This window comes from Pleurodeles waltl, chromosome 4_2, assembly GCF_031143425.1.
Source record: "Pleurodeles waltl isolate 20211129_DDA chromosome 4_2, aPleWal1.hap1.20221129, whole genome shotgun sequence".
NCBI classification, from domain to species: domain Eukaryota; kingdom Metazoa; phylum Chordata; class Amphibia; order Caudata; family Salamandridae; genus Pleurodeles; species Pleurodeles waltl.
In genome coordinates, this window is record NC_090443.1 from 942,430,775 (window position 1) to 942,458,628 (window position 27,854).

Here is a 27,854-nt window from a genome sequence, read left to right on the forward strand (position 1 = left end):
TATACTAGGAACTAGGGATTAAATATGCTAATTGGGTATAAGTCAATTGTCCCATGTTTTGAGGAGGAAGCACTGGTTAGTAGTGGAAAGCACTGGTTAGCAGTGGTGAAGTGTGCAGAGTCCTATAGCAAGCAAAAACAAAGTTAGCAAAGCAGGAGGTCTGAAGGCATAATGTTATGGGGAAAACCACATCAGGGATGCCAGGTCTAACACCTACAATATCAAAGAGCTCCCAGATCTTTGGTTGAGCCCACCCCATTTTAGGGTAGGGGGGCCAATGATAAAGCATGCAACTAAACTCCATGGGTGGGGATCCTTTTATAACCTTACTGGTTATGCATGCAGGTTTTCAGAATTTGTCTCTTGACTCATTCCGCTCACGGGTTCCTTACCATGTACTATGTACTTGTGGGAAAGGTAAAAATGCTACAAGGTGTTGGCCACTTTTGACATGTTTTAAGGGTCAGAGCGCATACACCAGGACCTGGTTAGCAGTGTCCCAGGACACAGACTCAAAAAACAATAGCATCATTCCATAAAACATTAGGGTGATCACACAAAAAGAAGCAGTTTCTCACAGGTCTATGATTATATTTGCAAGGATGTGGTGATAGAGTGTTACGTCTTTCACCATGCTGGTCCAAACAGAGTTTTGTCTTGGTTATCTAGAAACAAATGCAAGCCTTGTCTTGGAAGGTTAGTGGTTTGGTAGCTGTACCAATTTGGAAACAGCATTCACCTTGTTTGTAATCTTATCTGAGTTTTTACATGACATTCTAGTTTTTTTTATAGCACAGAAGTTCAGTAGTAATTGTATCCACTGTGGAGTTGAAGTAAAGAGATCATCTGATTGGACTCATACTTGCTAGACAATTGATGAAAGGTGGAATTATCATCTTTTCTTGATTCCAATCAAGTAATATGTTTAGGAGGCCACAGATCCAAGAGTTCTTAAATTTCTAAAGCGTTTTTCCACACTGTCCTTAGCAGGTTTTTGGAGGTCACTCAAGAACTAAATACCAAAATATCTGACAAACTTTAGTTGACACTGACATATTGTCTGAATGATGATACTTGGTAGACACAGGGAGTTGAGCAGAAGCACTTGCTACTTTTCGTGCTTCAGAGAGTACCCTGATGATTTAGAGAAGTCATGTGTAATCTCTAATAGAGTGCTGATATTAATCTCTACATTTGCTGTAATATCATTGGCATATGCTGCTGTTTTCAGGGTAACTAATTCAAATGGGATCCCTTGAACATTATGATTGTCCTTGATTACTCTGCATAATGGGTCAAAAGGATGAGTAGGGTCAAAAGAGGGCAACACTGATGGTTCCTTGACTAGTGGGAAAGAATCAGAGAGGATGCCATTCACTCTAACCTTAGCTTGCAGATATGCATTTAAGACCACTGTATTTTTACGAAATGGTCTCCTTAGTCACATTGTTGAAGGGAGGCATGTCGATATGGCCATGGTATCTTATCAAAGGCATTTTCTGTGCTTAAGACCACTGCAGTTGTGGGTGAGATACATGTGTTCTCACTGGCCAATTTGTCCTTAACTAACCGGAGTGTGATAGGTAGATTAGATTCAGAATGACCTTTTCTAGTCTTGCTGCTAATATCTTATCAAAGATTTTGGCCTCAGCATTAATTAGGACATGCCTTTCCCCTCTTTGAGAATGACAGCAATTGTGGCTTCTGCGGCTGTACCTGTAACTGCCATCCAATGCAAACTGCAGTAATCTGGCTTCTAGCGTATTATCACATCAGTAAGGGATTTGTAGAAAAATATAGGATAGCCATGTGGCTCCTCTGCGTTCCTGTTCACTCTGGAAAAACTAGCTTTCAATATCTCCTCTTTTTCCAAGTGTTTTACCTGCTGTTATTTTTGAACGTTGATGTTAATTAGGAAGGTAGCACTAGACAAAGTGATCTTATTCTAACCCTCAGAGTTTGGCATGGAGATCATTGAGCACCTTAACAACCATGTTATGTTTAGCTTGAATATCTTTCTGTGCATATTAAATATTTGAAGTTATAGATCTATTTTTCCTAAACACCAGGTAGGATGCTAACGATTTTCCTGCACTATTTAGGTGCTGCATCTTTTTTGTTTTCTGTGCTTGCACGCAAAGTGTGTACGCTTTTTCTGCGTGCTAGTGTTGTAGTCTTAGGGATTTCATTTTTTTCCAATTCATCTATTATTGTTTAATTAATTTCTTTGTTCTTCCTTGCCATTAGCTTAAGTATAAGTATTGTAGTGCGGCATTTAAGCCTCATAGGATGATGGGAAAGGAACATGAATTTCTATTTTTATAAATAAACTGTTGAATGTATTTTTGATTACCATCTACTGTATCTTCGACAATTTCTGGACTTGTATCATACAGTGGTACACTTCACTGAGGGATTCACTTGTATAGTCAATGTGACATGCATGGTCAGACATGAGGGTAGGTTCGATCTTTTGGTCTGTAGCAGGGTGCAGGTGTGGGGTATCAACTAGTATACAATTAATGCACAAATACGATTCATGTGGGAATGAGATAAAAAAGTAAATTAGTTTCCACCGGGATAGTATAGCCTCAGAAGATCCTCTAGAATACATGTTGTGCATGGATTCCTGATCTGGATGGGCGAAATGTGGAGGTCAGAAGTCTGTCTATTATTTCATCCATGGAAAGATGTCGTTTGCATTTTGGGGACGTTTGGGTGATTTTTTGTTAAGGTAGGAGCAGAATTCTGGGAAACCAGAAATGGGAGCATAAATAATAATGAAATATATATCCAAATCATGGCTATGTAGTCTTTTTGAAGTGAAATGCGCTGGGCCAACAACGAAACTGCTGATGGGACATTTCAGTAAACTTACTTTGTAGTGCGATGAAGGCTTTCCTTCAGGACACTTTTCCTTAGGTAGTCTTGAGACATGATGATTCTGACATCTTTGCACATCATGAATTTTTCTTTCTGCATGTGGGTAAGGCTTTGTTCTGCATACTGAAACCTCAAAAGTTTAAATTTGAGAGGTCTCAGGCAGCTGTTGCCTTTACTTTAAAAGAAAAAAGTTTATAAAATCTGCCTGCAATATATTTATTAAACGAAAATATTTTTAATTTCCCTGTGGAACATTGTGAAGGTCTAAATGGCTTGTGCAGATTCAAAGGCCATTGCCTCAGATCACTTGTGAAAATGATTACTAGAAAGAGGGTTAAGCTGTTTATATCAATTTTTAGAAAAAGAACATTTAAAACACCCAAAAATAAAATAAGTAGTAGATCCAGTGCTAACCAATAGTGATAATGTGTGTTTCACCTGACACGTAGCCAGAAACCCCTGCATGAAGTACTTGGACTGAGCATGAAATCTAGATAGTTACAGTAGGACACCAAAATGAGAGAAACCTAGAAAATTAGTGTACATGTATCAACATTTAGGGTCCACTTCACATCATTTTCATCTGGGAACACCCACAAACATAGTGGTGGTCATTTCCAACTCCAATCTGACAGTTTTCCACCCCAGGAAATGATCACATATTAAATCCAGACAATGGGCAATGGTGGGGAAGAGCTTTCTCCACAACTTAGTAATCACAATTGAATCAAAACACCACAATATTTTGTGTATTTCCTTCAAACAGTTGAGAAACACCAGGGACAGTGTTTTGCATTAGGAAATATGAAAGTGATATGAATGGTTTTGAATCTCAGATAAAAATTCACTGTATAGTCAAGTTAAATTTAAAACAGTATGAACAATGTTCCAAAGAAATTGGCAATTCACAGAGTGTAAATAATTTGTATTAAAGTGAGTAGCAAATATTAAACGATATACCTGCAGGTTGTCCATCTATTGGAATACTCATACCTGATACACTAAAAATAAAGAGAAAGAAAGTTAATTAGATAGATAAAGAACTGGACTTTTGATAGATACTGTCAAACATTTATTATTATCGTGTTGCATTCTAATGTGTATAGCAAGGAAAGGAAATCCAGTCAGGTAAGTGGAATTACAATTGTGATGAGAGAGTGGGAGGAGCAAGGGATATGGGAGGACAATAACCTATGCTTTCAAAAGTCTGATGATTTTAATTATCCTCGAAACCCTAGATGACTAGAAGTATACTTAAAGTAAAAGATAAAACCAGTGGATGCAAAGGCATTATATGACACAGGCCAGTGCCCTGAAAGGTGTTCAAGGTACAGACTCCAGTGCAGTTCACCATCTGACACTTTTATGAGAAGATCAAAACCTTGGTGACAAGTCCAGTATCAAAGGGCGAAGTCAAGGTTGTGCCATTTACAAACAATTGCTGTTGTTACATTAAAAAATTGCACCTGCCTTGTTGGAAAATGGCCGAGACCCCATTTCTAATACGCGTCCTGTCCAATAAAGCGAGGTGGGTTGCAATGTTTTTTGTTTATTTTTTTAATTGGGTCCTGGTTTTTAAAAAAAGGGATGCACTGTTCTAGTGGTAAAAGCGCACCAAAGAGCTTGCTAAACAGAATCTTAGTTAAGTTGAACCCGTGATTCTACCTCCGTCAAAACCTGGAAGCATGTTGTGTCTGGCATCATCTTGGCAACAAACAAATAGGAAATCCTGAAGAAGCTCTGGTCTCAGAAGGACTGAGCTAGCTTTAATGGGCTTTGACGGAACCATATTATTATCCTCTAGTCAAAAACTACCAAGCAGATTTTGAAATTCAAAGGTTGATTGTTCCAGTTAAGAAGGAACTGGCCTGGCAGTTTGGGCTGAGCTGCTCATATTGGAGCAGGACCAGGGGTGATTTGCATATGGTTGGTTCCATTCTGATATGGCATGTGTTTCCTGTTATGCTTGCTGCGTAACATAGATGAACGTGTGTTATTCCTCTATGTCATGCATTTGCTTCTGTTCAAGCAACAGGAACAACGTAAATGAAAAGAATGCAAGTGGCTGTTCTCATCACGTGTGATTTTATGCAATTTTTATACCCCAAAAATCATTCCTGCATTTTGCACCAAAAAGTGTAAAATGCTGAATTAGCATTTTGCATATTTTCACATATTTTCACCTATATTTTGAGAATTTCACATAATTCCTGCGAAGAGCTCAATTTGCACAGACCTATTTATAATTGACAGCTCCAGTACCAATTACTACAAAGACAGACTATGTACAATTTAGATTTCATAATCTGCTTAATATCGTAAAATCTGGTTTTATCCTAGAATTACTGATTAAACTAACGCAATCGGGACATTTGAGCACTCTACAAAATCAATAACATGATCCAACAATATAATCAGATGCTTTCAGCTATTTTTGCCCACTGGAGATATTATCTCCATGCAAAAGCCTCAACACCCTGTGCAAGTCCTCTACCAATAGCAAAGTTAATAAGTGCCACTTTTTACAAATTTCTAAAAAAGGTTCTTTCGGTCACTGTTGCAGTCCCCAGTTACATAGGGCAACCTTGAATGCACCAGCTCTATCTAGGACTCATGAAAGGTCCATCCCTCAGTGATCACGTATACCTACCTGGATTCAGGAGTCCTTCTGCCTTATGCAACAGTGTTGTAGTTAACTGGAGGACAAATAATTGACCTTTGCAGAGCAGCCACCATCTCTGGATGCCAGTGGGAGTCAGGAGTAATTGAATCTCCTTTTTAAAATTTTCAGCCATAGTTGCTTAGGTGGAAATAGCGCCAAGCAGCACAAAGCACCTCTCACAGTTATCTGCTTGTGCTGGACCATGAATATTCATAAGTTCAGGCAGATCGTGATTGAGTTCGAGTTAGATACAGGGACCACTTTAGTCCAGCTGAAGAGTCTGCTTTTCAAGTCCAGCGCAAAGTATGCCTTTGAAATTGGCAGAGGCTGTGAGGAGGAGGCTGTTGGTGCGAGAAGCAGGTCGAACTTCGCAGAAGGTTGTTGCTGTAGTGTAAAAAGCTGGTTGTCACAGGAGCTTTGCATTGGCAAACATTGCAGACTGTCGCTGTCAGCGTGAAGTGCAAGTCTTGCATTGCCGGTTATCGCAGACGGTCACTGTTGGTGCGAAGAGCCTGCACATTGGCAGTCATTATGAGCAGTTGATTATTGGCATGAAAAGGTCACTTTCTGGTCATTAGGAGCCCAAAACTTCTGTAATTTCAGCTTTTCCTTGCAAGGAGTTTACACTGATGCCAGCCAAGGTTCCAGGGCCTGGGGAGCATCTCTTGGGGATCAGGACTCACTCTAGTAGGGGCCAGCAGCAAGGCCCACGCAGATACATTTGGTGTTGGGCACCTGGAAAGTTGCAGAGAGGCCTCCGGATGCTTGTTGTGTCCATGTGGCTCATACGGGTCAGCCAACTGCCCTTAGGGTCTCTTTGAGTAACCTAAGCAACCAGGTAAAATCTTTTCTTCAATCATCAGTGCAGTCCCTCTTCCTCAGACAGTAGGGCATTCCTTCTTCTGAATTTTCAGCAGGTCCAGGAGTTTTCTGATCAGATATTTTGAAGGTCCCATTTTTATTTGAAACTATGAAAAACAAGCAACTTCAGAGAAATATGACAATCTGGAGTGCCATTAATATCCAGCAGGCTTGGCAACTAGAAACTATCCCATTTCATTCCTTGCTGTGAGTCTGAAGATTATCCCAATTTGTCAGAATCAGGGTACTCTTTTTCACATGGACCAGCTTTCTATAGAAAGCTCAAAGGGCACTAACATTCTTTGTATTGCTCTTCGTGACTGAAAATTGGATCACCCAAACGTAAGCCACCGGCACCACCATAGCTATACCCCCTGGCTTTAATATCACACAACAGTGCAGAACTTGCAAACCAGGAGGAGGATGCCTAGCCATCCTCTTTAAAGAATACAACCACTACTCCATCAACTCAGCAAACTAGAGTGACCTCCGGAAACACCTGGTATTTAATGTCCATATGTCAACCAATACCATACTGTGGGGATTTTGGGGGGTGGTGGGGTCTGGTCTACTGACCTTCCAGCAAAAGATCTAACTTTGGAAACATCATCATGGACTACATTGCTCTACTGGTGCTCTAATTCAGCTCCTTCATCCTCCTTGGTTACTTCACTTTTAACCTTGAAGATGACACTGACCAAAACACCAACAATCTCCTGGAAGGCTTAAATACTCCACACTATGACTCAAGCAATGCGGACCCTGCCCATACTTATGGACACCTCTTCGACCCTGCTTTACCAAATTTTTAGGCAACACACTGAACAAGTCTGGTCCCCTCACATGGATTGACCACTGTCTCATCTGCTTCCACCTGCACCCTCCCCACCCATGCGGAAATGCACCCTTGGCACAACTAGAAAATAATCTCTGAGAAAACATGTGCCTAAGGGTCAAAACTTGTTGCCTGCTCAGCGCTGACTCAACGCATGTAAACAGCTCCAACAAACCAAAGAAATATTGGCCACAGTAATGGACTTCACCTCTACTCTTACCAACGTGACAACCCTCACCCCATCACAGGATCGCTGCACCCAGCTTTCCCACTATTTCAGCACCAAAACTAGAATCATATTCAACAACTTTGCTCCCCACCTGCACTCATCCATCCATTACACCATCCAGCCCAACAAGACAAACACCTCAGTAACAGTTATAACCTGCTGAACTACCATCACCAACACAAAGACTACCACCACCCTGTGATCCTTTCACTCAGGAGCTTCTTTGGATCCTTGCCCACATTTTATCTTCACCAAAGGACTTGACCCCATCTGGGCCACACTCACCCAACACTCAAAGACCACTTCACTATAGCTAACTTCCCAGATGCTTGGAAACATGCCACCACACTACCCCTTCTGAAGAAACTCTCAGCAGATCCAAAGATGCTGGCAAACTACAGACCTATCTTCCTTCTTCTCTACCCAGCCAAAATACTGGAAAAATGTATAAACAAACAGCTGGCAAACCACCTAAACAAGCATCTTCTGGATCCCTCCGAGATGGGTTTCAGGCCCAATCACAGCACTGAAACCACCATCATCACCACCACCAGCGCGATCTGGCAGCTCATGGGCAGAGAGGCAACTCAGCCTCTCAGGAGAGTCAGACATCATCTCCAACCCTGTCCTCATCTGATGCTTCCACAAAACCGGCATACAATGACTCGCCCTCTAATGGATTACTGTACAATATGTATTTGGCACCACTTGCCAACATCGTCCGCCCACACAGAATCACCATCTTCTCATAGCTGGCGACACTCAGCTCATCCTCTCCTTCTCAAACAACAACACTCTTGACACCCAGTTGAAGTTCCCCACCTGCACGTCTGAAGTAATCAACTGGGTGAAGTGCAACTGCCTAAAACTCAATACCGAGAAGACAGAGATGGACTTTTCAGAAAGGACCTACGCCTGATGGCCTACTAAATAAGGACCAACACCCAACCCATATAACCAAGCCAGTAACCTCAAGATAATAATGGACAACCAAGTCTAAAGGATCAGACAGATTCACACAGTCACCTCTTGCTGCTTCCTCACCTTCAAGCTCCTCAGAAAAATCTTCAGCTGCCTCCCACACAACACCAATAAAACAGTCACACATGCTCTGGTCTCCAGCAGGCTTGTTTAAGTAAAATCACTCTATGTTAGTATCATCACACATCTCAAGAAGAGACTACAGGTCATTCAAAACACTGCAGACAGACTCACGCTGAAACTCCCACCCAGCACTCGCATTTCCGCACAACTAAAAGACCCCCCACTGGCTCCCAGTTCACAAACATGCACTCTTCAAGCTTCTCATGCACACATACAAAGCCCCACAAAAGCTAGGCCCAACTTTCCTGTACATCCGCATCAAATTTCAGACTCAGACTACAAACCTCTTCTCAGCTGGCCTCCTCCTCACCCACATCTCCTGCATCCTAAAAACCAGAGCCGGCGGGCGCACTTTCTTGTACCTGGCTCCCATAGCCTGGAAAGACCTTCCCGTGCATATCAAAGAGGCTAGATCAGTCCTTGAAAATAGTACAAAACTGAATACCTGACTATTCCAATTGATCCCATCCAGAGCCGCCATACAAATACACATAACATAACATGGTGCATGTTGCAAAGTTAGTGTGCATGTGCAGTGAGTGCCTTTGCATGGCATACGTTAGGGGTTTTGAAGTTCACACAATTTGCTTTTGCGTTATGCAAAATTTCAGGAACATTTTGCAAAATTACGCAAATGCAAATCCATCATTTAGCACTATATTTTAACAGGAAATGTGTCTTCATTTCAATTTCTGGCTCCAGAACACATTTTGTGTAAAAAAAACAAGTAAATCAAGCAATGGCTGCTCATGCTCTGGCTGCTTGAGTTAATCCTGAGCGCTTGCAGAAATTTTTTGTGCCAAGCAATGGTGTAATTTTGATAATTTAGCATAACAAGCCTAACAAAAATATTCTGAAATCATGCAAATTACAAATGTTTGATTTAAATTTTGCTCTTCCTAGTATAAATGCAATACAATACAATACAATAATTAACAAATGATCTTGGCAACACATATGTTACTTTAAAAGACATCCAAATGAGCTGAGATCTCTGAGGAGAAGAATCAACCTTACGAAAATTGTTGAAAATACTCATGTACCTCTTGGAAAGGTACTTTTAAAGAGTGGTGACTCTGTTCTAGTGCAGACACAAAGTACAATGTACATCATATTACCACGGCATGCAGCAGTTAGTAAACGTTCTGAGTGATAAGCTACACCTATGTAATTCAAATGTGACCCTTGTCAGCGCAGTATTTATGGTTTTATTAATGAGCATTTCAGTATATGTTATGTTAGCCACTATAAGTCGACAAAGTAAGTAACATTCTGAAGGACCCCATGAAAGATTCCGACGCCAAGTCTGGAATAATCACATCATGTTCTGATTGCTGGAGAATGCATGAAAAATACAAATTCTTGAGCAATTAACAACCCATACAATTGCGTTTCTATAAGAGGGAGACCTCTGACAACTAACAGCATTATAGGCATCACAAACTGCAGGCTTTCAGCACTTTTGATACTAGTTTTGCTAATGTGTATCTACAGTGACTGTCACTAACACCACTAGCAATGTCATGGTGCCCTCTCTACTTGAGATGCTCCGGTGCTGAAGCTGACCATCCTTTGACTAGTAGATCCCCAAATGTTTGCCTTGACAGTTTTTTGTGGCTGTAGAACTCTGTACACTCTACCCCTGTGGTCCTCTTTAAACCTGATGAAATTGGCACTGAGTATCTACAGTGACTATCACTAACACCACTAACAATGTCATGGTGCCCTCTCTACTTGAGATGCTCCGGTGCTGAAACTGACCATCCTTTGACTAGTAGATCCCCAAATGTTTGCCTTGACAGTTTTGTCTGGCTGTAGAACTCTGTGCACTCTACCCCTGTGGTCCTCTTTAAACCTGATGAAATTGGCACTCCCCTATTTGGCATATTTAACCTACCAGTAAGTCCCTAGTGTGGGGTACAAAGTGTACCCAAGGTCTTTAAGGTAAACGTCACCAGTGGGCTGCAGCAATCATTGAGCCACCTACTGCAGTGACAGTGCAAACAGGATTTCAGGCCTACCCTCCGTAACCTGGCTGTGTAGTTTTAAAACTGCATATTCAACCTATCAAGTTACCTCTTTTGACAGGCCTGAAACTTTCTTTTAAATATTAATAAGCCACCCCAAGTATCCCTTTCTACCCATAGGGCATAGTACATGGTCTTTAAAAGTAGGACATCTGAAATGTCATGTTAAACATGTCCTTTCAGTGAAAAGACCCAAAAAGCCATTTTCACTGCAGCAGGGTTGGCTACTCCTTAGGAAAGCGTTGGGATCCTTTTTTTTAACTTTATTATTGTTATCTCTGGTTAGGAAGTAGCAACAAAGTACATTTTTGTACTTTTTGCAAGATGTATTACAAGCCCAATTCACTGATGAAGTTGGATTTCTAATAAATATTTTTAAAGGGAGACGTGTAGAAAGCTATGGCTGTCACCTAGGAGCTGAATAGCCCTTTTAATGAGTTGTGAACTTACCCTCAAAACTAATATAAATGCCTTGGGTATGAGGAAGTGTTCAATTCCTCTGGCAGGAAGACCATCTGGGCTGTGTCCCAGATCTTAATTAACTTCAACAATGCCTACCCTGTCACAGGCAGATGTGGATAATACCTGGGTTATGCCCCTACTTTGTCCTTCTAGTCAGCCAGGCGCCAATCCCAGTTTGACAGGAGCTGCCCACCTGAACCAGTTTTCAGTGACTACAGACGAGGGGCTGCTTATTGCCCTGGCCACACCTCTAAGGTAGCACAGGAGTTTTGTACAGTGACAGGGGGGCTCTACAATCTTGGTTTTAGTTAGATAAGGGCAATGTGGGACCATTTGCAGTAGAGTACACAGGAAATGCTACGAACGTAGGCAGGGTCACAAATGGGAATTTTTCCTCCTTTGGTTATGGAGTGGCCAGTAGTTTCCCTTAAAAAAGCTGGGGCCATGCATAAAGGTGGCTCTCACAGTACCCACCTCAGAACACTTCTGGACCTGTGGAAGACAAAAAACATAGTGGACCTCCTGTCTGTGTCTTGAGAAAAGCCCTGAAGGCTGATCCTGTCCCCCTCTTGTAGCCACAACAAAGAATCAAAGGGTCAAAAGGCTGACCTCCTGTTCAATCTTCACGCAGTGTTTTCTACAACTGCCTAGCTGACCAGTTACAACTGTACCTGTCTTGGACTTTGCTGTTGGACTCTAACAGAATGAGTCTTGAAACCCTAGTGCTATCTGCAAGGTCCTGAACCCTTGGCTGGTGTTAACATTTCCTGAAACCTGGGACTTGGAAACCTATTGGCTTCAAAGACCTCTGGAGCACTGGGACCAACCTGCTGAGCTGATCCGACTAAGGTGCTTTGCTGATGAGCCAAAGATTCATGTTGCTCTCTTTTGGAGAGAAGATATCTGGCCTTGTAGAACCTCTTTGACAAGAACCTGCAGCCTTGCCCCACTGGAAGGATCCTAGCTCCAAAAAAATGACTAAGTCCGAAGGCAGACTTCTTCACTGGGAAAAGGTGCATAAAGTATCCAACTTGTGAGGGGCCTTCTCTTGGTGCGAAATTCAAATTTCTCTGAATTTTCCAACCAAAAGTCAATTTCTTCACCAACATATTTTAATGCAATACAACATGCAACATGAACTATCAAAATGTTGTTTTCAGAACTTACCTTAGTCGACATACAGTTGGGTTCAGTGCACATAACCCACAAAAACTGGATGGAAAACGGACACTTCCACCCATGTCTGACCCCAATCCTATGATGGAACCACCTCCTCTGATGATAGCCCCTTCACCTCCTGAGGATCCTCCAGGGGTTTTTTTGTGGTTCAGAGGGTTTACAGTCTGTCCATTCACTGGATTTCTGCAGTCATAGCTGAAAGGTTTTAAACAAAATAACATTATGTTTAGAAGGAGATTTTTTAGATTTGCCCGGATCACAAAATAAGTTTCTATCACATGGAGAACAATGCAGCGAAAACATAGTGATAACACTACACCTTAATTCTTGTGTCAGTGATTAGCACATGTTGATGTGTTCCTGTTTTATTGAAAAGGTTCAGAAGTCCCTGATTTATATACCCCCATTACCAAGGGTAGGCGAGCTAAGCAAGGATGGTCAGGGGTGAATGTCAGGCTCTGGCCCAGCCCTTGGCCTTTATCAGCTAGCGAGCCATAAAAGAGCTGGGGTGGAATCCCAGACACTTCCTTTTTACCTCCTTAATGTAGATTTCAAACCACAAAAACTGCTAAGCGTAACTGGTGATTTTCTAGTCGCTTATCCAAACATCATACATGCCAAGACACCCGATCAGGGGGTAGACTCCTCATTTTTTAAGCAAAAAATGGCTCTATTTTGGCAATCTTCCAACTAAAATTGCCTTTATTTCAATGTAAGTCAATGAGGAAAATATAGACAATTATGTTTTTTCAATATCTCCCTCTTTCTAGTTTGAAAATGTTGGCATGTATGGAACACATACATAAAACTCTGTCTTCAGTCAAGCTCTACACTTCACTTGTAACATATTACACACTTTTATCCGAAGAAGGAAGGGGGCTGGGAGTTAAGGGAAAGACAGAGAGGGATAGAAAATAGTCACTCATACATATTGCACTGTAATGCAATTCAAGGCCTGATGTCAGCAGTGGGAGGATATGTGCCACTCAATCAAAATTCAGTAAGATCAAAATGTTCCTTGGTGAGTGCAAACACAGAAATATTGATTAAAGCCATTGAATCCGGATCAGGGAAAGTGTTAGATACTAGAAAGTCATCAAATCATAATTAAGGGGTTGTCTCAAAACCCACTTTGTGTATTCTATGCTGAGAACAGGCCATTGACATTAGGCAGCTAAACCTGTTTGTTCAAGAGACCTACAAACAGGGTGTTCAGCCGTCCCATATCATACGTTTGCACTTTTTCTAGAACATTTGTTTCAGATTGATTTAATGTTATGCATACTTATTTTCTACTATGTATTACTTGCCACCTCAAATAAGTAGGAACAAAGCACTGTTCATCAGTGTTAAACATAAAAGATACACTTTTCCAGTGGCTGAAATGCACACACTGTAATGAGAAACCCAGAGTTCCAATCCAGATTCTCCATTGACCAATTGTGTGATGCTAAGCAAACCACTCAGTTGAGAGCACCTTGAAGTGTACTATACAAATCCTTTCTTGTATATTCTGGGTCAAGAAAGCGAAGTAAGCTTAGCTGTGACTTCAGCTTCAATGAAGATGCGTACAATGGAACACGGGTCCATCAGGGAATGAGATGTGTGCATTCAACACTTGATAAGCTGGTTCCCTAGTCATTTCAGAGTGCAAGACATGCCAAACATGGGCATAATGAGGCAAAACAGAGAAGGATTGGTATCTGGGTTTTGTGGAAGCGGTTTTGTAGTCCATGATGTGGGGACCAGACCAGTCGTCCTACTAGTAATGGTAAGTCTTATTGAGCCAGACGATCATCAAATGTGCCCTACTTCCCCACAATGGAGCTGGTTTCCCAGTCCCTGCAGGGTGGTGGTAGGCTGTATGAAAGAAGAACAGAACTTGACTCGACTCAACTCACCAATCACTATTGATAGGGTATTGGACGGTGGTGAAGATTAAAGACAAAAAAGATATAAATAGCCCAATATTAGCACCAAGAAAGTATTTGATAACAGAATAAAGGTCTTGGGAAAAGGTGGATAAACTGCAGTAGACAAAGAATGATCATAGAGAGCTGAACAAGAAAGGATATCAGAGAAGCATGTTAATATTGAAAGGAAGTTGTGGAAGTGCAGAAGGGCAATGGAAAGGCCAAAGATATTGAATGCCTACTGTAAGCCAGAGTGAAGGCACATATAGTATGTGGCTAATTATATTCTACAAGGCAAGGGGTGGATCCGAATTTCCTCATGAAAGGGGTTGTCCTACCAGTGAAGGGACAGTGGAAGGAGTTGATTAGCCAACTTGAAACTAAGTTAAGTTTTTAAACGGCTGCCCATCCTGCTATATGGGTGAAAATATGTGAGTCGGCTTCATCTGAGAATTCGGAAACACTTGAGCAAGCAAGGACCTAGCCAGCACACACATAGATTAAGGCAAACCAATCCACTGGCTGTATCTGACCAAGGCTCCAGCACGATCCATCTCAAACTTCGCCTAGTTCCTGATCTACTGTGAGTGTTGATTACCATTGGGTCTTTATGCTTTTTAGGGCTGTTTTTACTTAAATCTTTCAAAATTCATATCACTGTTTCCCCTTATTGGATGCTTGCTGTTTTGGTGTCATTTTGTTCATTAATGTTTCCTCTGTTTTTCTAATTTGTTTGACTTCATTACTTTTTTGGTGCTCTAAATTAATCCCGTCTGGCCTGTGCCATAACCACCAGGGGGTTGAGCTAAGCCTAATTTAGTGACTTTAAGGGTTCACTCTGACAAGAGTTGTAATTATTCTTTGACGTGGTCAGTCGCCTACCCCAAATAATATTCTAGTTTCCTACAAAACTAAATACTTAATGTGAAAACAACAACTATATCCATGGTCACCACAATACCAAATAGTCGTTCCACCTCTCAGTCCAAACCAGAAGTGTACTTCTTACCCTAATTGTTAGAAATTGTCACACACAAAGGTGAGGCTCAAAGAGGAGACATTGTCCTGGGATGATGATGTAGTTGGAAAGCAGTGTTGGAGAGCTTAAGGTCCCTCTACTGAGCAGAGAAGGTACACGGTAGAGCTGCAGGGTGGTTGCAGATGCATAAATGCAACTATCTTAGCAGCAATCCTGTTTCAAATGTCCCTCTCGACAGGGTCACCCCGAACTTTTTACCTTCTTTTTCCTACTTTTTGCTGGATTTTTGCTTGTTGGCCTTAGGACTCTGTGCACTCTACCACTGCTAACCAGTGCTAAAGTGCTTGTGCTCTCTCCCTAAAACATTATTTGATTGGCCTATACCTTATTGGCATATTTAATTTACATGTAAGTCACTTGTAGAGTGGTATACTATATACCCAGGGCCTGTAAACTAAATACTACCAGTGGGCTTGTAGCACTTATTGTGCCATCCAGTTACGTAACACCTTAAAATGTCCCAGGCCTGACGTTGCAGCCTGAAGGCAGTGTTGCACTGCCATGTCAACTTAACATTTAAAACCCTTTGCCAAACCTTAAACTCCCTTTTTATTACATATAAGTTGTCTCTAAGGTAAGCCCTTGGTAGCCTATAGGACAGGGTACGGCGCAAGTAAACAGTAGGGCATGTACTTTTCAGTTTTAAATGTCCTAGTAGTGAAAAACTCCTAATTTCATTTTTTCACTACTGAGGCCTACCCCTCCCACAGGAAAACTTTGGGGATCGCTTATTATATTTAATGAGATGTAATTCCTAAACCAGAGGTCATGTTTGGTATCTATGAACGTATTATGATAAACCCTCTTTAATGATAAAGTTTGATTTATCATTAAAAGTTTGAAAATGGCACTTTTAGAAAGTTTACATTTTCATGCCCTTAGCCCTCTGATTACAGGACCTGCGGAAGGACTCTCACAGGACTGTCTGCTGCTGTGACTTGCTGTGCACTCTACCAGACTGTTGCTGTACCTAGCAGGACTGCTTCGCTGCCTGTAGCCTGCCTTGAGCCTTCAGAGGCCAGCCCTGCTGAGGAACCCAACATTTTCACCTGCACCCAGGTTTTCAGAAGTGACTCCAAGGGCTATGTTAGCTGGCCTCCTGATCAGAACCACAGGGACATAACAGGCTCCTACCATCTTGAACCTGCACCTGGACCCAACCTGAGTGCACCTTGAGCCCCCACGAGGTCTCCACCCAATCCTAGACCCTTGGATGAGGTGCCAAATTTACCCAGGTGGCCATTTTCCAAAACTTAGGACTTGCTATTTTGAATCTTAAACTCTAAAATTTCATAGCTCCAGTTCTACTAATTGGGTTTTGATAGTTTTAGTGTCAAATAATGTATTTATATTTTCTCTATTTGTCTAAATTGGTTTGGGGATTCTATGTGTTGTGTTTTTACTGTATTGCTGTTTGTGTGCTGCATAAATTCTTAACACATTGCCTCTAAGTTTAGCCTGACTGTTTTTTGTGCCAAGCTACCCAGGGTTAATGCCAAGCTACCCAGGGTTAAGGACAGGTTAATTTATTGACTTTTTGTGGTTCACTCTGCAAGGGAATGTGACTGTTGTTTACCCAATTTTTCACAGATCTTCTGTGCTCTTGCTGCCAGGATGACCAGAGGTGGAATGGGAAGCATGGAAGTCATTTGGGGTCTCTGATATTTGGTGCCAAATGTGTGCCAATTGGCAAATTCGGATAGGAGGCTAAACATTTGGAGGTGAAATGGTGGTGCAAACACAATGAACCCTCTAAATATAACAATTCATATAGCATAGCTCTAACAGTTGCAGTAGCAAGTGGTTACTACCAGGTTCAATGCCATGCCCCCTCTTGACAATCAAGTGGATATCTCTTCTTCACACTCGATGGCAGAACAGAAAGAGGAAAGGTCTCACAATCTCTCTTAACACACAGAGCTGGTGAAGGCTGTGTAGTTATGGCAACCTGCAACAGTAACACAGGCTCCATAGAAATGCATGACCACTCTAGTCTCAGATGCTAAAGAGGGAGCAGTGGAAGACATTTAACAGCCATCACAGGGATACCCTATCCTCTCAGTCCCCCTAAAGGCTTCGTGGTAGTTGCAAAACATTGAATAGTGAGCAACACAACATTTTTTACTTCCTGACAGTTGCAAAATATTAGGTAGTGAGCAACACAACATCTCTCCCTGGAAGGATGTCTCAAAGTGCCCCTGTGATTCAGAACTCAGAGTTCTATCTGTATTTTACCTGCCACACTAAGCAGTGAATCATTTAAGGCAATACAGTAGCTGAATCCAATGGGCAAGAATCTTGCTTGGTGCATGCTTGGTGGAGTTATCATTGAATGTTAGTATAGTTCCCTGATTCAGGGAAAGAAATAGGTGTGTTGTACTTTGTCCCTTTTCCATTTGTGAAAATGTGAGGTATTGTTCAGGGTCTGCTCTAAGCCAAAGCCTCATTTATGTAAGAAGGCTGTCACCCTAGAAGCAATAAACTATCCTCTAGGGCAGGCAACAGAAGCTCATCTCAAGTTCACCAGGCTACAATATAGCATTACTAACACACACTGTTTAGAATTCCTAGAAATGCCTAAAACCTATACTGGGAGAGACGAAGATCTGGCCTTTTGATCAGCCTGATGCCATTGAGACCCCTAACTGTTGCAAGAGTAAAGTAAACAAAGTGAGCAAACAAGAGTTCTGCAAAAATAAAACTGTGTTCAGAGAAGGGTAGACGTCACTGTATTCTCAGTTACTGGACAACTGAACACCTACTGCTAGACCATGTACATATTAGAGCATACCCTAGATCTCAGTAATCCTGTGTTTTTACCATTGCTCTGCAAGGGGGCATTTAAACCTTTGGTGTGTTTTTAAATGTTGCTTTAGTTATAAACCCCTATTCTTGTTGGTGGAGGTTGTCGTCTGAAATTAAGTTTCAAAATGTGACAACAGTTTTATAATATGTGGCAAGAACCCAGATGCAGTGTTGTGTGTGCTCACTAGTCAGGTAAATACCCCCTGAGGTGTTCCAATGTTGATTGTGTCCATCATACAGGCACACTGTTAAATAAATGGCTCCACTCCACATGACTTATGCTTGGAAAACGAAGACCAAATAAACAGACATCTCTCTGTGTAACCCTTTATGCACTGCAACACCTGTTCACTAAATGGAGCACAAAAATGTTGATAAGGTACAGGCTTACTGATTTATAAGTTTCATCAGAAATGTCTCCTTCATCCAATGATTGGCTGTATCCAGGTCCAGACACCACACTCAAGTTACTGTCAGCTGGCACACCTGCATGTTGACTTCTTGCTGAGTAAGGCAGTAAGGACCACTGGCATACTCTTCCTTGTCCCACCACACTAGAGGAAGGTGGACATCTAGTCAAACTGCTGAATATCGCTACTGAAGACAGCTTCAGTATGCACCATCATATCACTACACAGAGCAGAGACAGGAAATGGCCTGAGATTAAAGCACTTATGCAGACCACTTTAAGGACACCACCATGAGCAACATTCAGCCCATCACTACCACTGCAAGTCGATCTTGCATTCTTAACTGGACCACCGTACCATGCTAAAAGACACTGACCACAAATTATTCTATTCTATTCATATAGCTTTCTAAAGCGTATAGCTACCCAGAAGGGCATCCCAGCGCTTGAACAATATTTTGGTTACATAGCCTTACGCTTGCATGTTTGCTGAGGAAGAAGTCTTCCAAAATGTAGCTGAGCAGAGCAGTCATCGAATGTTTTCTAAATCTCAATTCAGACTCAGGCGGTTACCGCCGAATGACCGCACCGCGGTCAAAAGATCGCGCCGGCCATTCTGGCTTTCCCGCTGGGCCGGCGGGCGACCGCCAAAGGATCGCCCGCCGGCCCAGCGGGAAAGCCCCTGCAAAGAGGAAGCCGGCTCCGAATGGAGCCAGCGGATTTGCAGGGGTGCGACGGGTGCAGTTGCACCCGTCGCGATTTTCACTGTCTGCTATGCAGACAGTGAAAATCTTTGTGGGGCCCTGTTAGGGGGCCCCTGCACTGCCCATGCCAATGGCATGGGCAGTGCAGGGGCCCCCAGGGGCCCCACGACACCCGTTCCCACCATCCTGTTCCTGGCGGCTTTTACCGCCAGGAACAGGCTGGCGGGAAGGGGGTCGAAATCCCCATGGCGGCACTGCAAGCAGCACCGCCATGGAGGATTCCCTGGGCCAGGGGAAACCGCCGGATCCCCTTTTCTGACCGCGGCTTTACTGCCGCGGTCAGAATAGCCCAGGAAGCACCGCCAGCCTGTTGGCGGTGCTTCCGTCTACCCCGGCCCTGGCGGTTTGAAACCGCCAGCGTCGGAATGAGCCCCTCAGTGTTCCTTAGTCCCAGTGTAAGAGCATTCCAGAGTTTTTAGGAGTAAGGAAGGCGAATAAGCATCCTCCACCCCAGGTTTTTCTGATACTAGGGACTTTAAATAATAGCTGGTTTCTAGATCGAAGAGTTCTTTTGGGATTGTAGGGTCTAAACAGTCTTTGTATCAGCCAATGTCCCTTCTTGTACACTGCTCGATGAGCAAGACAGAGTTAGTTCAAGGTCTCCAGAGCTGGCGTGGCCGAATGATGTTTAGGGATTTTTGAAAGAATCTGGGCTGCATCGTTTTGGATTAACTGAAGTCTTTTTATGACACATTTGGGACTCCCTAGGTAAAGAGAGTCACCAAAATCAAGTCTTGATATTACTGACCTTGTCCAACCACTCTACGTGAGGGTTCTGGCAGTTTGATTAGGCTAAAGCAGTTGATGCCAATGTCTTGACCTGGACCTCAATAGAGAGCTTGCTGCCTATCCAAATGCCCAAACTTTTAACCTCAGGTTTATGGTTGGGTTGGGTGTGAAGAAAATCTTTCCAATTCAACTCCACCCACCAGGTTGGGTTGTTTCCTACCATAAGACCTTCCACCTTTTGACCATTTAATTTCAAACTGCTTGCAGACATCCAGTCTACTACAAGCTTTAAGCAGTTATTGGGTTGGTTGGATGTCGTTTCTGTGTGTAGGAAAAGGGAGATGACAATTTGTGTGTCATCTGTGTGAGATATGGTTGAGGAACCACGTCTTTACAATCCCTGCCAATGAATGAACATACAGGTTAAACAGAGTGGGACTTAGTGATGAGTCCAGGAGCACACCACATTTTAGGAAGTGAGTTTGAACAGAGTGGCTTCTTCACACACTTGAACATTTCTATTTTCAAAGAAGGAGGCAAGCCATTTTAGCACTATCCCAGAGACGCCTGTTTCTTCCAGGCTTTGAACCAGAACTGGATGTGAAACAGTATCAAAGGCTGTGCTCAGATCTAGTAGAATTAAAGCCACTGGGCCACTTTGATCAAGTATAGCTATCAGTTCTTCCGGGGCTGCAACCAGAGTAGTTTATGTGCTGCTTCCAGGTCTAACGCTAGTCTGGGAAGGATGTAACACACCATTTGCCTCAAGACAAGAGGAAATACGTTTTTAACAGGAATGAGTTACAGCATTACATGCACATAACAGAGGGTATCCTGAAATGTCGATGTTATTCATTTCTGCTATCTTCCAATTTTAAGTTGTTGGCACACAATCCTCAGTTCTAAAATGGCACCTCTGGACAGCACACTTTGAAAAATAGTTAAAGTTGATGTGAAATAATCACTACTTCTTCGGCTGGACGGCAACATGAGAGTCAAATTGCCATACGATGTAACAGATGCTGACCCACCCTACACGTATGACCATGTAAAAAATATTTTTAACATGAATTAGTTACAAAGTCATGTGCACAAGAAAGAGTGTATCCCGAGTGTCACCGCGTCCGTGCCCCAGTGCACATTAAATAGCCGGGCTGGAGTGCAACACTAGAGTGATGACCAAAATAGCACCCATATATTTCCATAACAAGTTTGACACTGAACACAGCTAAAACCTGTTTCTAGCCTTTTATGTGAGGATATAAACCCCTGTCTTCCCCTCATAAAAAGTGCATCGTTCGCTAAAATGACGACATTAAAGGCAATTGTTTAAACACACACCATGTAAGCGTTTTAACAGGAATGAGTTACAGCATTAGGTGCACAAAACAGAGTATTTTCTGAAATGTCTGTTCATTTCTGCCATCTTCCAATGTTATCTTGTTGGCACACCATCTTCATAGTTCTAAAATGGCACCTATAGGCAACACACTTAAAAACATAGGCTTTTTTTTCAAAAGTTGAAGTTGATGTGGAACGATCAATAGTTCTTCAGCTGCAAGGCAACATTAGATTCAAATTGTCAAACAATGTAACATATGCTGGCCCACCCTACACCTATGACTCAGCCATAGCTGTTTTAAATTCTCATCTCACAACAAAGACAAACACAGAGGTCACACATTTTTACAGCAACAAATCAAGTAGGACGCATAGGACTCACTCAACAGCTTTAATGAGCATCTAAATGTCCTGGCAAAAAATGCATGTTGTATGACAAGGCTGAGAAAAATCCTACAAAGACCTTTCAGTAGTGCGCACCCACCAGGCAGAGACATCCTATCATTCGAGGACAAGGGAGATTGCTCCCTAACTTGATCAGCAAAGTCTGCTCTAACAAGCTTTCAAATGCTCAAACCTCTCTTATTAAATCAATGATAAAGGGCTTCAAACAAAACCAAGTCTATCAATGCTTCTGTCAGGAAATACAAATGCGGTCTCTGTGGTGGTACCAAACATCACTCATACTGGTTCTCAATGCAAGAAGTGCTCAGCATGCAGACAATGAAGAAGGAGAGAAATCTGTGAAAGTCGACATATCCAATACCCACACCAACACAGATGACCATTACACTCTCAGCGACTCAAACAGAGGACTTAAAAGAAGCTGAGATAATGAAATATATGTAATGAATCCAATCACCATGTCTAAGGACTGTTGAAGGAACCAGCTCAAATGTCAAATATTGATATGAGATCAACCAGTGATCACCCTTTGCAATACCCGTCAATGTTGTATTGAAAGCACAATACCTACTGCTCAGACTACCGCCTGCTCTTCATTCAACCACAGGTCTTATGTTTGCATATGATCATGCTGCACACCTCCAAACAGTGGGGTAATCTTTTCCTATTTAACACACAAAGATCGTGTTATACGTACCAAAGAGCATGTTACCAAGTCATAGTCAGACACTAGGATTAATTGTCAGAGCGCTGAGAAATTTTGCATTGATCAGTTTTGGCTGAGTGACAGTATGTGAAATGAGTATCAATCTCAAAGACTTTTCAGCAACCTTCAGAGTAATTGTTGCCTCAAAGAAAAGATAGTGCACCTACAGATCAAACACAGAGTGCATGCAAAGGCACTAAACCAACAGCTTGTCACATTAAACATTACACAAGCACATAAGAAAATACACAGAACGGGAAAGACTCCAAGATAAGTAGTAGGGCTTGAAATTAGTCTGGTTAAAAAGGGAATGAAATCACTCAACAGGAGGAATTTTGATAAAATGGGAAGCTGGTCTTAATAACACTAAGGGGGTCATTCTGACCCTGGCGGTCATGGACTGCCAAGGCCAACGACCGCGGAAGCACCGCCAACAGGCTGGCGGTGCTTCAGGGGCAATTCTGACCGCGGCGGTAAAGCCGCGGTCAGAAAAGGTAAACTGGCGGTTTCCCGCCGGTTTTCACCTGCCCCAGGGAAACCTCCACGGCGGCGCTGCAAGCAGCGCCGCCTGGGGATTCCGTCCCCCTTCCCGCCACCCTGCTCCTGGCGGTTTTTACCGCCAGGAACAGGATGGCGGGAACGGGTGTCGTGGGGCCACTGGCATGGGCACTGCAGGGGCCCCCTAACAGGGCCCCATTTAGATTTTCAGTGTCTGCTGTGCAGATACTGAAAATCGCGACGGGTGCAACTGCACCCGTCGCACCATCTCAACTCCGCCGGCTCCATTTGGAGCCGGCTTCATTGTTGAGGGGGGTTTCCCGCTGGGCCGGCGGGCGGCCTTCTGGCGGTCGTCCGCTGGCCCAGCGGGAAAGCCAGAATGACCGCCGCGGTCTTTTGACCGCAGTGCGGTCATTCGGCGGTTCCCTCCAGGCGGATGACCCCCTAAATGTGGTATCTTGAGAGATAATGAAGGATGAAAGCACAAACCTCGAATAGAATATATTGGCAAAATGCCTATTTTCTGTTAATATGTACTTAAAGAACGAAGGTTTTATAAACGTAGATTGTCAGATGAAATAATGTGAAGTTTGATATTTTTCTCTCACTTAAAAAAAATGCAATTGTTAGTTTTGCATGTATTTTATGTTTAATGGCCCTGAAGAGGCGCCCTGAAGTTGTTTTTGTCCGAAAAGTCTTTTGAGTAACAAGGTATACTGACTCCTCTCATAGTCTGAATTGACTTGGTCAGCAGCTCATTTTTTAGATTGTTTTTGACCCATCAGGTAATAGTCATAGTTAAGAAAATGAATGTTGCTTCCAGGGAGAAGGGTGGGTGCATATGAATATACGGCACTACATGCTACAAATAGATGCTTAAACGGTAAGTAGCATGTGTTCGCCAGAGATAAATTTGCTTAGCATAGAATGTAAATTAATGCACCACAAATGCAGTGGCTAGCCAATGACTGGTGTAGATGCTTGAAACGTTGTTCGTAATACAGCTTGAACCACTTTAGCTTGTTGATTAGCTAAAATATTGACAATAATGTTAGGTGAATGTATGTGGGTTATTCCGTGTGGCTTCTTTACAGATATCAACTAATAGAATGCTGCCTTGGAAAGCCACGGAGGCTCCTTTTTACGGGTAGAATGAGCTCTTGAAGTTGTAAGTAGCACTCATTTGGCTTTGTGGTAGCAACTTTGTATGGAAGTTTGTCTGCATTTTACTATCCACTTTGCAATCCCTGCTTTTGAGATTGAAGCGTCTCTTCGAGGATTTGAAAAGGCTACGAAAAGCTGCTGAGTTTTACGAAAAGACTTTGTTCTCCAAAATGTAATACATTACAGTCCTTTAAACATCCAGTTTTTGTAGAGCTCGTTCTGCTTCTGAGTCAGGTTTTGGAAAGAAATCTGGGAGCTCAATGGTCTGATTTACATGAAAAGAAAAAAACATATTTAGAGGGAGGAACTTAGGGGTTGTACTTAGTATCAATTTATAAGGACAGACCTGGAAAAACGGTTCTTCTAAGGAGAGTGCTTGGAGTTCACTGATCAGCTTAAGGGATGTTATAGCTACTGAGAAGGCTTCCTTCCATGAGAGGAACTGTAAATCACATGAATGTAAAGGTTTGAAAGGAGGACCCATAAGTCTGGTGAGAACTATATTGAGACTCCAGAGTGGTGCTGGCGGAATGAAGGGCAGAATAACTCTTTTGAGGCCCTCTATAAAAGCTTTGCTGACTGCTATTTTAATCAAGGATATGTGTTGTCTATTTTGCATACATCCAGCAAGTGCTGATACATGAAGCCAAATGGATGTGTAGGCTAGGCCTGCCTGTTGTAGATGGAGTAGATGGTAAATAAGATCCAGTACTACAGGAGAGAGCGGTTGGCTGTTTTGTTAAACAATATCTCACAAATCTTTTCCATTTTGCTGTCTAACATGCCTGTGTGGTAGGCCTGCAGGCTTGTTTTAGTATGGTCATATTTTCTTTTGGAATATTTAGGTATCCAAATTCTAGGACCTCAGGATCCAAATTGCTAGATTGAGTTTTTGAGGGTTAGGGTGTCTGACTCTGCCCTGCTCCTGAGGTAGAAGGTGAGGCCAGAACTGCAACTCCTCATGTGGCACCACTGATTGCTGTTGCAGTGTTGTAAAACATGCTTGTTGAGCCAATTCAGGGTTATAGGAATTAGTGTGAGGGATCTTTGCCTGAACATCTGAACCAGGTAAGGAATGTGCGTGAGAGGAGGAAAAGCATATGCAAATATCCCTTACCAATTGATCCATAGGGTGTTGCCCTTGGACTGAGGGTGAGGGAACCTGGAGGTGAAGCTTTGGCATTTTGCATTCTGTTGTGTGGCAAAGTGATCTATTTCTGCTGATCCCCACAGTTGGAAGTATGAGCAGTGTGTCGATTTCTCACTTATGTACCAGTTATTGCATTCTGCTGAGCTTATCTGCGAAGTTGTTGTCTGCCCCAGGTAGGTATTCTACTAGGAAGTGGATGTTGTGATGTATGGCCCAATGCCATATGTGCTGCACTATAGGAGACAGTTGTATGGAGTGTGTGCCTATCTGTTTTTGTATGTAATTCATGGCGATCATCATGCTGGTGCAGACTAGGACAACTATGTGATGAAGATGTTGTTGAAAAGTTTGGGAGCTAACTGAATCGCAAGAAACTCTAGGTGATTGATGTGTAGATACTTTTGCATTGGCGACCACTGGCCCTGCACTATGAGATATTGTATGTGCGCTCTCCAACCAAGTAAGGATGTGTCTGTTGTAATGGTTACTTGTGGAGAAAGGGCTCTGAAGGACTGACCCTGCAGCAGATTTTTGCCGTTTTATCACTGAAGAGAGAGATGGCTTGTTGTCCCTATCAACACTAGATCTGTAGATGCTCCTCCGCTTGAGACCATTGTGACTGTACGCATTGTTGTAGGAAGCACATGCACAGTTGTGCATGTGCACTATGGAGACACGTGAGGCCATCATACCTACAAACCTTTATTTATTTAGGGTAGCACTGAGGAATGGCTGTACCTGTAAGGATTGTAGGTTAGCTTTTGTAACATTGAACCTAAAGCCCAGATTGTGCAGAAGGTTGATTACCTTTTGAGTGTCCTGCAGACATTGTTTGCTTGAACTCTAGAACCGCTAATCATCTAGATATGGAAACACATGTGCTCCCCCCTTCTGAGATGAGCAGCTACCACTGCAAGACATTTTGTGAATACTCTAGGTGCAGTAGTTATTCCGAATAAGCAATATGTTGCCATTTACTCGAAAGCGTAGGTTACCCCATTGGGCTGCGTGTATTGGTATGTAAAAGGAGGCATCTTTGAGGTTTATGGCCATCATGAAGCCTCCTTGATGCAGCAGTGGTATGACTTCCTGAAGTGTAACCACATGGAAGTGCTCCAACAAGATGTATGGGAAAAAAAACTCTCTCTGTAGAATTTTCATAGACACAGACATAGGACTGGTGGTGACGGAGAGCATGAAGATTCTCAGGGTTAACCCAAACCTAGTTAGAATCATGCAAAAGCATGGCAATAACATCTCAAAATAAGGGACACTAAGCACATCATACTAAAAAAACAATGAAATAATTGGAGTCATCTCTCAAACACAGACCAGCAAAATAAGTCCAAAAAGTTCACTATCATCGATTGACAAAAATACTTTACTCATAATGATGTATCCCATGCAAAGGGAGCAACCCTGTTACATGGCCCACATTGAGGCAATAGGGCCATAATTACTGGAGACTAAGTCAAAAGTAAAAATAAAATTGAAGGTAAGAAGGTGAATGTTATTAGACCCTCAAGATCGAGTATATGTTACTGGGAGAGACTGATTCATGTATCTCATCATTCAATCAATTATATGCCTGTCCCTAATTTAAGGAACCAACGCTGTTCGATCCTAAACAGGGAGCGCAAGTTATTTGATCAAATTTTAGGAGCGTCCAAAATCACCCACCATAAATCATAAGGACTGTGGGGGGCTTCTAGAAAATGTGCACAGAGTTTAGTAGTGACACGCCCACACCTGATGTTACTCCAGTGTTCATTAATTCTTACTTTGACTGGTCTAGTGGTCATACCAATGTAACGTAGACTGTAGGAGCAAGTGATCATATAAATACAATTGCGAGTGTTACAATTAGTATGTTTTGTAAGACGCCATCTTTCTATAGGTTCCAAATCAAGCGTCTCCAGATGCTTAGTCAGAGGGCAGATGTTACACTGGCCAGATGGATAATGACCTACCACTGGAGGAAGGTTCCACAAAGTTGTTTGGTTGGAGTTATCACGGTCTGATGGTGGGCGAGTATAAACCACCATATCTTTGATATTAAAAGTTCTCTTAAATGCAAACAAAGGTTTAGGGATACAGATACCACCACCGACTAGAATAGACCATCATTTATTGATAATTTTTTTTATATCATTTGACAGCGGGACATACGTCGATACACAGGTCAAACGGGTATCGGGTTCCCTTACAGTCGTCGTCAGAAGGGCGTCCCTATTGTTGTTTCCAGCCCTTTTACGAGCTGTGTTGACAACTTTGAGATGGTAATGTCGCTCATGAAGTTTAATCTGAAGGTCACTTGCTTGAGTCTAAAACAACCGTGGGGAGGTACAGTTGCGAAGTAGAAGTAGGAATTGGCCATAAGGTAAGTTGTCGCGCAAAGACTTAGGGTGGTGACTGACGTAAAGAAGCAAACTGTTGCGATCTGTTGACTTATGATAAGTACATGTAGACAGTTTGTCATTGTCAATGCTGATCATAAGATCCAGAAAAGGAAATTGTGTAGATGAAACTACGGAGGTAAACTTAAAAAAGGGGTCAAAGGTATTAATCCATTCAGTAAATGGGTTCATATGAGCTGAAGGACCCTGCCACACGATCAAGATATCATCAATATATCGTCGCCATAGCTTAATATAATTCTGTAAAGGGTTCGTAGGAGGCAGTATGTGCT

At 42.5% G+C, this 27,854-nt stretch overlaps 1 protein-coding gene across 2 annotated transcripts in view; it reads right to left on the bottom strand.

Moving 5' to 3' along the window:
• LOC138293502 (vitamin D3 hydroxylase-associated protein-like) overlaps positions 1 to 27,854 on the bottom strand; it is a 731,360-nt gene that overhangs the window by 366,489 nt on the left and 337,017 nt on the right. For both annotated transcript variants that reach the window (XM_069232741.1, XM_069232740.1), the window contains exons 5-6: positions 12,231 to 12,437; positions 3,844 to 3,884 (exon numbers count right to left, since the gene is read on the bottom strand). In XM_069232741.1, coding sequence (XP_069088842.1) covers positions 3,844 to 3,884; positions 12,231 to 12,437 — 248 coding nt within the window. The remainder of the gene's footprint in view (positions 1 to 3,843; positions 3,885 to 12,230; positions 12,438 to 27,854) is intronic.